This window comes from Mustelus asterias, chromosome 11 (assembly GCF_964213995.1).
Source record: "Mustelus asterias chromosome 11, sMusAst1.hap1.1, whole genome shotgun sequence".
Classification (NCBI taxonomy): Eukaryota; Metazoa; Chordata; class Chondrichthyes; order Carcharhiniformes; family Triakidae; genus Mustelus; species Mustelus asterias.
This window is the reverse complement of record NC_135811.1, coordinates 94306891-94318904: the sequence shown is the minus strand read 5'-3', so window position 1 is coordinate 94318904 and position 12014 is coordinate 94306891. Positions and strand designations below refer to the sequence as shown.

Sequence of the window (12014 nt, the reverse complement as noted above, 5' to 3'; positions counted from 1 at the left end):
CTTAAAAATACATGGATTGCGGGGAAATATCAGGGTGGGTGGGCTGATGGTGGGAGAAGAACTGACAGTGGAACATGTATGAAAATGGATGCCTGGAAAGCAAAATGAGAACCCCTACGTGAAATGTGTCTCGGCTAGAAAAATTCTGCAATAAGCATGTTAAAGCCAACACACATTGCATAGGGCCAAGATTATACTGAGTGACATTATAATGAAAAGACAAGCATATCTTTTTGGGATAAGCAGCTGCTTCTGATCCCAAGGAATTCAGGGAGAATGCATTTGGAAAATAGGTGATAAGACGATAAATTAAAGATTAAGATCAGACTCACCCTATAAATTACCAACAAAGAAAACCTGACCAGCTAGCCTTGAAGTCCACTTCTTTCAGACAAAAAAAAGTCCAATTTACACCATTAGTTAATCTTCCAACAAAGGAATTGAATAATCTCCTTTAGAATATCCAATAAAGAGACTGTGCCTGTAAATTTTCACCCCAGGACCTTCAAGATAATGAAACAATACCTCCAGGACATCAATCGATTCCACATGACACAGAAGCCAAATGATGCCAGGCACTTTTGTTCTGCGCAATATTGATCAGAATAAGGCGATCAAAGAAACATTGTAATCTACATAACTACCTACTTTCTACTGATGCCAGCAGTACAGGAGCCATCAAACTGCAAAAACTGCTTGATCATTCGGACTTGTCTTACTTTAATCAATTTTCCTCCAGCACTTCATCAATTAGGTGTTATTTATCAGTAATTGTTTTAACCATGAGATGGCAATAGGTGAAACCTGGGAGGTTGTAAGTTGTGATGTGGAGATGCCTGCGTTGGACTGGGGTAAACACAGTAAGAAGTTTAACCTGGTTAAAGTCCAACAGGTTTATTTGGTAGCAAAAGCCACACAAACTTTCGGAGCTCCAAGTCCCCTTCTTCAGGTGAGCTGTAAGTTACCAAAGTTTGACAATAACTACTATCTTGCCCAGAAAGAGAAGTACAGAGATTTATAGTACAGATAAGGGCTAGCAGAGAAATGGTAGAGGAATGGCAGATGGTATCGGCAGAGCAGCAAAATATTGTGGAGGAGAAAATCCATTAAAAACAGTGCAGGAAGCAGCGCAGGAAGCAGCGCAGGGCGGGAGGGTGGGAAAGAGAGGCAGCCGCAGCGCAGGAGGGGGGCAGCAGCGCACGGCGGGAGGGGGGCAGCAGCGCACGGCGGGAGGGGGGCAGCAGCAGCGAGAGGCTGGCAAGCTTTGCAAAATGAAATTATAGGAGAAACAGTCATGTGGAGTGATTATACTGCTAAGCATTTAATTTTAATTAAAATAAATAAATAAAATCACACAGTAACAACCAGTGTTCAAGTGATCGCTCATAGCTCAAAGTTGAAATTTAATAGAAAGGGATAGCAACTTTAAATGATTTTGAATTTTGATGAAATCCAAATGTGAGAAACATGGGTAATAGTCAAGTGTTTATAATACTAGTCTTTTGGTAGTACAGAATTTGAGTATTGCTCATAAGCAAAATAGATTTTTTTGTTGATCATTGTATTCTTGTACATTTCCTGGGTGCAAGACAATGTTAAGGGAATGAACAAATTTATGTTGTAGGAGCAGCATTGGTTGCCAAGTGGACTCTGATTGGTAGAGGTGTTGCCAAAAAGAACGCACCAATTTGTGGTGCCTGCCATCAACTGGTGCTGGCAGTGTGATGCGTTCGCATGTCCTGGAAGCTTTGTAAATTAACATGCAGGGCCCTGTTCTTTGCAGACAGCAAAAATACGTACACACATAGTGCCTGTTTTAGCTAAAATAAGATGCAGCCATTCGCTCGTTCATTCCTCAGGGCAATGTCATGACCAGAGTCAAGCTGTTTGGTTTAAATTTTAAACAACACTTGGCAGTTAACTGGCAGGCACATCAACCGGTGCATTCTTCATGGCAATGCCTCTACCAATTAGAGTTCATTTGCCAGCCAATCAGCAATTTCTTCTCATACTGTCTAAATTTGTTGATTTCGCTTATATTGTACTCTTGCGAATGTCCTGATGAGTGCAAGATGTAAAACTTGGACATAAAATGCCTCTTCCTCCTGCAATTTATAACCTCGACATAAAATAAAGTGACATTAGGACAAGGGAAGAAGCTGACTGATGAGCAGCCAAAAGAGTCTTTATTTATTCAAATCTTAAGCTTAACAATCAATTAATAGCCTAATAAATTGAGGTATCGCAGGGCATCTCAGTTTTGATCACAAAAGGGGGTTGGAGCAGAAATTCCCCGTTTTTGTACTTATTTGGTCATGAGCTTTGAACCTGGTTTTGCGTTTCTACCAGGAGATTACTTGGCTTTGAATCAGTGGGTAGTATATACTGTGGTGCATAAGATATCACAATTGCATGGGACAAGTTTGGGAGGAGACTACCAGAAGAATAACGATGTAAGAAAACAAATGTTAATGAAAAGCATGGAGAAAAAACTATTTAGCTAACAATTATTTTGACTTCCATTCACAAAACACATGATTAACAATTTTAAGTTTCTTGAATTCAATATTTCATAAAGTAATAAGTTGCAGATAATATCCGTTTCTGAAACAAAGTACTGGGGCGGACAGGTTCTGCAGCATTCCTCTCACGAGGTGACAAGGTGGGAAATCACGCCTATGGCTGCGTCAAAGAAGAAAGCTGCCCCAAGATTTATTAATGACCCCCTGGAGGCCCTCATTAGTGTAGTCTGCTAACACTAGGATGTCCTCTACCCCAGGGATGTTTCAAGAAAGGCCACCAATCTCACCTTGCCAGTCTGGCAGACATCTGCACAGGAAGTCAGCGCCTTGGGCCATTGACCGAGAAACACCATATGGTGCAGAAAGATGAATGATTTCATCTGCTTCGCCAAGGTGAGCCATAGAATCCCTACAGTGCCGAAGGAGGCCATTCGGCTCATCGAGTCTGCACCGACCACAATCCCACCCAGGCCCTATTCCTGTAATCCCATATATTTACCCTGCTAATCCCCCTGACACGAAGGGGTAATTTATCATGGCCAATCGACCTAACTCACACATCTTTGGACTGTGGGAGGAAACCGGAGCACCCGGAGGAAACCCATGCAGACACTGACCCAAGGCCGGAATGGAACCCGGATCCCTGGCGCTGTGAGGCAGCAGTGCTAACCGCTGTGCTGTCATGCTGTCTACTCCAATCTCACACTCTCATAATGGCATCATGCATTCAAAGGGTTCTCACACTGGAAACTGTATTACTGAAGGACAGATTACCACTGATCGTCTCGCGTGCACTTTAACATCACCAGCATCTCATCTATCATACTCTACAAACTTTCATCTTCAGTCCTTACAGCAGCTGGCATGCATGCTTCCCAACCTGTCCTCCATCTCTTCTCTTAACATTCCATTCATTTGTCTTCGTGCAGGCCAAGATTACCACAAGGAGAGATCCCATACTGGAGGAGAGAGGGCCAACATCCTGGAGCTAACCAAATTTTGAGGAGGATGCCGACAAGTTAGTGGACAAGGGCTTTAGTCCGCTCCTGTGGGCAAGGCAAGATCAGCCTCCCCCGGCAAACTAGTACAGATGAACCCCCCATGAGGTCATCACATCTTGACATTCTCAGTGAGTGACAATGTTGTCTTCAGTCTGTTCATGAACTAAAAGTTTATTTGCTCTCTCGTACAGGCACCAGCAGGTCCACGCAGAGCACCAGGCCCCAGGCCATGTCAGATGAGGAAGCTGAGAAGCCATTCGAAGATTAGTCACTGCATTCACTTGTACCTGCTCCCAACTCAGAAACACACCTTGGTGGGTCCTAGTTATGGAGAAGGCATATTCTCCTTATTCTATAAGGATCACATTCTGGGGAATACCTCACGAACATGTCTTCACAGCAGTCAGAGGCAATGTTGGTCCAGGTCTCTGGCACTCGGAAGACTGCTGGAGATCAACCACACATTGATTCCAAATCTGATGATGAGCTTTACAAAACAGTCATTTCACACAAGCTGGAGATGAAACGACAGGCAGTGGTAGAGTTGTAAGAGGCAGTCAACAGACTAGAGCAAAGGATGGAGGAATCCGTACGCATTCTGATGTCATGGCTCCAACATGCGAGCATCTAGATGTCTCAGTGGGAAGGGCAGTGACTGCCTTGGAAATCCCGGTCCAGATGATCTTGTTGGATTTGCACTCTGACCTGCACTCCATTGTTATTGTCTTCAGTGGGATCCATCCGTGGCGAGCAAGAGGGCAGAGGTGGGCACCTAGATCTCCCTCCAGGAAGCCCTTCTCTTCGGAGTCAGGCAGAGCTCCTCGGGAACCCAGAGGGAGGAGGACCACCAGCTGGAGACCACAGTGCCATTCACCCAGGTGACTGCCAGTGTCCAGCTTTACCCAATTCCCTCTACCTGTGGCCCTATCACCTCCAGCAGTACCTCCAGCGTTAGGAGGGTTCACCTGTCCCACAGCAGGCCAAGGCCCTCCAGCACTTGGCCCTCTAGAGGATGCTCACCAAAGTCATCAAAGACAACAGGACATACCAGTCATGAGGCTGCCTCCACTTCTACTGCAGACGTAGCGGTAGGGTTAGAAAAATTAAGAAGATTTGTAATCACTTCTGGATGATGGGTGTTCAATCACTGTTAATATCATGCACCTATGTTGAACATGTGGAAGTGTCACGCATATGCATCTGTATCCCCTCTTACTGTGAGGGTGAGCCATGCTTCGCAGTGTTCACTTTTCCTTGTGAGCCTCACATTTGTGTGTTGTGTAGCTGACTCGTGGTAATTGCTCTACCGTTATGTTGTGTTAAGGAAATGTGTCAAACTCTTTATTGGAAATGTATGCAAAATGTGTTTGCAACCATACTCTTTATAAGATAGCATGGAATTCAGCAAACAACAGAAAATGCTGAATAAGCTTGGTTAACATAGAGTCCATGTAACCCTTCTACAGAACATGGAGTTTGGCATCCTCACTAGCCATGGAGATACGGTTATAATTACATCTCCAAATGGGAAGGCTGCCTTCATTAAGCACAAGACTTGCAGCCATGATGCTCTCTCTCTCTCCAGGTATCCACTACTTCATCAAATCTTTTAATGCAGCATTTCAGATGTTGAGGCCACTTTCACATTCCAGAGCACATTAATGCAAGGTTTGCCACTGGCTTTTCCAAAGATTAGGGCCCAGTGAATCATGAGTCCAAGATGAAAGCCTGAATGCTGAACTTGCTCTTGATGTCACTGGTTGCAAACTCATTTCAGTCCACAGGTATGGCACTAAGGGACTGAAGGAATGTGGCTATGTCCTGCTGTATGTACCTTAATCTTCCGGGAATCATGTGGTATCAGTGTGGCACATTCCATGTACTGCACCTTCAGTCCCTCATCTCCCAATTCAGGTTCTTGCCTTCAGAGTCTGAGAAGCTCTTAGCCTCCTTCAGATTGCCCTTTGGCAGCGGATCCCTCCCTTTGAAGCACAAGATTGTGGAGAATGTAATGGATGACAATTATGCAGGACATCCTCTGTGGAGTGTACTGCTCAGCCCCACCTTAGCAGTCCAAACATCGGAAGTGCATCTTCACGACGCCAATGGTCTGCTTAATGATGGATCGTGTTGCCTTATGCACCTCGGTGCATCTCTCCTCCAAGTGACTCAGAGGGTGATGTGCCAATATCACGAATTGGGTGAGTCACCTTTGTACGTTGGATAGGTCTAACCTCCTCATCCGCTGAGTTGCTGGGGCTCCCCCGGATCCCAGGGTGGTCTCCTCTTGAAACTGGGCCAGGTGGCACGAAGCCCTTCTCCTCCTCAGTCAGATCACTGTCATCAAGGCGGCAGCATTGAGCACAGAATTCTATTCCATCCTCCTTCGCCCCAGGTGCAAGAGATTAATAAACACTGGCAAAATATAGTTGACCTCCAACTTGCATTCAGAAAATCAATGTCTAGTTACTAGCTTTTCATTGATACAACTTTGCAGCTGATGTGAACACTCATATCTAGTTGACCATGACATCAAACATCTCAATCCTACATGGTGGGAGAGGTTTGGGCACATTCATGAAATGTACTACCTTACCAAAGGCACTCTTGCAATGGATGATATTGTTTGCTGATCAAGGTCATCTTGCACTTCAGCAATGACTGGGTGCCCTTTGGTCAGTCATCCATGCCAACTGGAGAAAGCACATCTGGCCAATATGCAGCAGCTGTGCTTCCTTAACAGTTACCCACATTTTCTAACTTCAAATACCTCTCTGTTAAAACTCAAATGGACTGACTCTATTGTGAAGCTAATGACTCCTGCAGTTTCTTGTTAAAGTGCAACCAAAGGCAATGGCTCTAATGGTACCTTCTCAAGGAAGTCCTCCTCTTTTCTCTCAGCTGCGACTCCATTTCAATACTGAGATTCCAAGCAGCTTGAGGGTGCCCCCGGAAAGGGCCCCTCCCACTGATTCAGACACTTCCTGCGGAGACTCTTTCAGTTTTGATTTCAAAATGCAACACATCTTTGGGCTTGGAAGTTGGTGACAATGTGCTGTTAATGTCAGATCACCTTTGACCCTCCCCGAGTGTGTTTGGGTCCCTTTGATCTTCCTGGAATCCCATGGTGTGCCCATGGAGCTCTCTCCCTGTTCTTCTCCAGCCTCGCCCAGTAATCGGGAATCCAATCTCAATTTCAACCCTCCCAACTGAACTCATGATTGTTGATGTCCGCTTGCCTAATGTGGACCTCACTTCGTCCCATCTTAATGTTGAATTACAGCATTGCAGACCTCCCTCTGTGTAACACATACCCCCTTCAGAGGCTGCAGATACCTCCTCTAACCCTGACCATCCCATCTGCAACACAGTACCAAGCCAGACAAGACCATGGCCATACACTATCCACCAAGCTGCGCCTTAAAAGAATTGAGCACACAGACCTTGCTGGGAGACAGTTTTCCAGAGAATGGTGGATTCAGAGCAATCCTATAGCCCCACCAGTGTAGCGTCTCATATTGGTGAGAACCTGGGCAGCGCAGGTAGGCTCTGAATGTTGCAATCACCTTGAAGTCGTGACCAAAGTGAGGCCCAACAGCAGCACGCCATTTATTAGCAAACATGATTCAGACCGGTCTAATTTCCCACTAACAATAGTGCTAGAGAGGGAGGATGGGTTGGCATATTTAATAAACTTCACGACACAGTAATGCACGCAAATGACGTCCCTGCCATGGATCAGTGGGAAACACAACCCGCCCACCATCAACTTGCCATTAAAGTGGTGAGGGGAAAATTCCAAACTGTTTTCCTGCTGGTGGGAATCATCGTTTTTGGCCTAGGTCCGGATTTTCTGCTCCCATCTGACATGAAAATCACCACAGACAGGAGGGGAAAATTCCACCCATTAAATCATTGCAGCAGGAAGTGTCCAGCTCTTCACGAGAACACACACAAGAAATCTGGAAGTCTGCAACTTTGACAAAGATAACCGTACCCATTTCTGATGAAAACAGTTCCTCCAAGACTGGTTTAGATAATTGTGGTTTCTTTCCCTCACAAGGTTTCTCATCATTGTCACATCGATCAATTTTCTCCTTTTGAGAAGCAGCTTTCTTATCTGCGGGTTTTTGATGTGGTGTTGACCTGTGGAAGCAACCAAAGCAGCAATTTAAGAGTTCAGTCTTCGGTAAATTAATTATTTGGAATCCATGATGTGGAGATGCCGGTGTCGGACTGGCGTGGACACAGTAAGAAGTCTCACAACACCAGGTTAAAGTCCCAACAGGTTTATTTGGAATCACGAGCTTTCGGAGCGTTGCTCCACTCCCCTGATGAAGGAGCCCTGCTCCGAAAGCTCGTGATTCTAAATAAATCCGTTCGACTTTAACCTGGTGTTGTGAGACTTACAACTATTGGTACGACAGTTGTTCATTCAAAACTAAGTGGAGTTAGGGTTTTCAAAAAATATATATTAATGGTTGTCAAAAACAATGTTTCAGGTGAAGGAGTTAATTAAATAAGGTGCAAAGAGATCTGGATCAGAATGACTAATCAGTACTAGCAGAATGGGAAAGCACATCTCTATGATTGATCAGCTATAACATCAGGTTTTGTACCCGTGGTTTCACATAGTGGCAGGTGCTAAGAAGATGCCAGACTAACAATTTTGATTTCTTTAATAAAAACACAAAGCGCTGGGGAAATTCAACAGGGCCCGTCAGCAACTGTGGAGAAACAGAGTTGGCATTTCTGAGTCCAATATGACTCTTCTCTGTAACAGATGCTGCCAGACCTGCTGCGTTCCCCCCCCCCCCCCCCCCCACCCCCCCGCCCCCCGCCCTTTCTGCTTTTATTTCAGATCTCCAGAATCCACAGCATTTTGCTTTTACTTTGATTTATTTTCTTTCCTGCTGCCTATCTTTCTGAGCAAATTAGCTCGGAGTTGCCATCAGTGGAAAAGCAACTGCACTGGCTGCTGACCTCAAAGAAAGTCATGCTGAAAGATTTATTCATCTCATCCAAAACTTTACAGCTCTTACTGTGCAGTACATTGCAATGGGGCCTCCCAGTGTGGAGTTGCACTGGTGTCATCACGCTGTCTAAATGGTCTAGATCACATTAAAGAATTTTCATAGACAACCAACTGGGAAATGAAAAGCACTAAATTCCAATCACTTAAAAAAAAATACAGGGAGAAAAATAAAAGATTAGAGAATAATCAGTGTGAAGGTAGAAGCTGAAATATTCAGAAAAATATTTTATTATTTAATAGTTTAAAAAAATATTGTAATAAAATCATAATGGCCATATTTAATAATGCCCCACGATGGAGAATTCCTTTTCTCAGGGCCAGATCGGTCGCTGAGCTTTTGCTCACATTATTGTTAAAATCCCAATTACGTCTAATTAAACAGTGTACAACTTTTCTTGTGGTGTTTCAAAAGGCAATGCGAGAGCTGAAAAGGAGAAGTTCCTACCACCTCAAATAGCGTCAGTGATTGGTGGCTCCGGTGGTCTGGGAGCACAGTGCAGCCTATGGCAGAGGTCAATGACAGGGCGCAGTTTCAGCATTTCAATCTTAAATCTGCTCACGTGCTAAACCCTCAAGTTGCCGGCAGTCTCAGAGGGGTCATGATGCTGTTCACCGTCAACACAACACCTCACTCCAGCAAGTAAAATCTGGGCCAATGTTAGAAAACCCACTTGCTTGGGAATTCAGAAAAGCACGTTGGTAAATATCAGCAACTTCAAACGGCTACCCAACCAAAATTACAAAATCTGTAAGCGGTATTTTAAAAAACACAAAAATCCGAATGGGTGACGAGTCAACAAAACTCTATCCTGTGGAGATGCCGGCGTTGGACTGGGGTAAACACAGTAAGACTTTTAACAACACCAGGTTAAAGTCCAACAGGTTTATTTGGTAGCAAATACCACGAGCTTTCGGAGCGCTGCTCCTTCGTCAGATGGAGTGGAAATGAAAATTCTTTAATGTGATCCAGACCATTTAGACAGCGTGATGACACCAGTGCAACTCCACACTGGGAAGCCCCATTTCCACTCCATCTGACGAAGGAGCAGCGCTCCGAAAGCTAATGGTATTTGCTACCAAATAAACCTGTTGGACTTTAACCCGGTGTTGTTAAAACTCTTACTATAAAATTTTGCTGCAGTAATTAAATGGCAAATCAACGAGCAAGCCTATCAGATCAAAAATTTGTCCAGATAATATCAATTATTACAAATAAAATTGTTTTTTCTTCCTTCATGTATCCAGGTGTATTTTAAGATTGATCACCTATTTTCACATTCCCACAATAGATAAAGATATAACAGTATTTCGGAAACATTGAACATTGTAATTAAGTTTTTTTTAAAGCTCCATACAGGACATGCTGCCCCTGATCTGCATAGCTTCACTTACTTTACATTAGCGTGTGTTTTGAACAAAGGCTCCTCAGAAGAATCTGAATCTGTAATACAGAAGACAAACTTCAAACAATTGTACAATGACCAAATGTTAGTTATCACTCAAGTGGTAGCATTCTCTACTCATACATTTAAGCTTTGCTCTTGTGTATAATCTAGGCTGGTAACGTGGCATTGCCAGAGGGACCATGTTTTTGCACAAGGTATTAAATGACAATCTCATTCACAGTAGGAGAGCCAGAGCTGTATCCAAAAAACAGATAGGAGAGTCTCCCAGTGCCCTGGCCCACATCTACTTTTCAACCAACACCATAAAAAAAGATGGTCAGATCATTTATCTTCAATGAAAGATTCACTGATGCTTGCCAATTATTCGATGGAGCAATGTAGGGCTTTTCCCAGGAAGGTGACGCAAGCAGAATTGGCCAGAGCTCTCCCACTGGCCAAACAACATCATTGCCAGTGTGCTAAGGAGCAAAGACATTTTTTCCTTTTTGGGTTTAGGTGGGAGAGGAGGCGGGTACTCAGTCCAGATAAGTACAACAGATCACACAAAACAAAGATCATCCCTTCATACTGCTCAATTAGAATTCTTACCAAGTCCAATGTAGACTGAAGTGCCCTCTATTTTCTGCCTTTTGTTTCTTGAGGAAACCTTTCTTACAAATTCAGGAGGGTCAGAGCACACCTTATGTACAAGAGAACAAGAAGCTATTTCAGAATGTCTTTAACTATACAACATAATTAGCATTCAATATGGATAAACAATGATGGTGATGATGATAAAGCTAGTGATTACATCACAATTGTCAATATTTGAGTGTAAATGTCACATATGAAGACCATTGGCTGATGTCTGACACAATACCTGCCACAGACAAACAAAGTCAACTTAGAACTCCAAAAACAAAGAACACACAAAAAAATCATGTGGAAGTGACTGCAAGACTGGTCTCAACTCGGGCTTCAGAATTATCATATAAATTGTCTGGACCATCATCTGAATCTCGCAATGAAACCACTGCTGTGTGGATATCTTAACAAACCATTATATTAACATGGGAAAATTTTTCAAATAAAGTTAATACTAAGTTGCATAAATGTACTCTCAGCTGCAATCTTATGGCGAAATCGGAGGTTTGATTAGCCGGCAATGAAAATTTCTAACTGCCAACTCAGGCAGTCAAAAGCAAAGGTCCATCACTTGCATAAAAAACAAAACTCCATTCATTCCCCAGTTAGCTTATCCACCTCATGTTCGAAGGATACAAGGAAGTTAAGAATATGTGAGGGGGTGGGGAGCAGAAATAAATGTAGAGGCTGGGTCGTTAAGTAAGTTCAAGGTTGAGATAGACAGATTTTCAATCAGTAAAGGAATCTAGGGTTATGGGGATAAGGCACGAAAACGGAGTTAAACATTGTCACAAACCACGCTATGTTACCTGCAAGGGTGTCCCAACTTGAAACATCGGTTCATGGTGGTGTATTTTTTTTTGGAGTATTGTGAGGAGTCAGATGAAACCCAATGGTATATATTTTTTTGGAATATTGAGAGCAGTCACCTCAAGCCCTAAAGCACTATGGTGGTGTATTTCTTTTTGGAATATTGTGAGGAGCCACAGTGAGAAACTAGTCCAGTCATTGTATAAATAATTATTAAAGAATATTAACTTGAAAATAATAATACACAACAAAAAGGACTACAATACTTAAGTACATGAATCACTAAACACACACACAGTTTATGTAGAAATTACCCCTTGTTCCAAAATATATCCCTAAACTCACTAAAGACTTCCCTTTCCCAAACACCATTCAAATTAAATAACTCCAAGGCAAATTCAGCTTATAGTTACCACACAATACAAGGCTGATGATCAAGTCTGCGAAACAACTTTTCCTGGTCCAGTGAAGATATTTAAACTGCCTTTACGAAGGTTTCCTGCAATGCTTTGGTTCTAAGACCCAGGTACAACACTACAGCATCTCTGAGTCGTAAAATATGTTCCAGGATCCCTTGGCTGTGAAATGGGTTGTGAGATGTAGACTGGCTTGCCTG

General features: G+C 43.3%; 1 protein-coding gene across 1 annotated transcript in view; it reads right to left on the bottom strand.

Annotated features, from left to right (window-relative positions):
- The window catches only part of LOC144500977 (breast cancer type 1 susceptibility protein homolog), an 88129-nt gene that overhangs the window by 53405 nt on the left and 22710 nt on the right, over positions 1–12014 (bottom strand). The window contains exons 8-10 of the mRNA XM_078224476.1: positions 10553–10643; positions 9951–9999; positions 7521–7669 (exon numbers count right to left, since the gene is read on the bottom strand). Coding sequence (XP_078080602.1) covers positions 7521–7669; positions 9951–9999; positions 10553–10643 — 289 coding nt within the window. The remainder of the gene's footprint in view (positions 1–7520; positions 7670–9950; positions 10000–10552; positions 10644–12014) is intronic.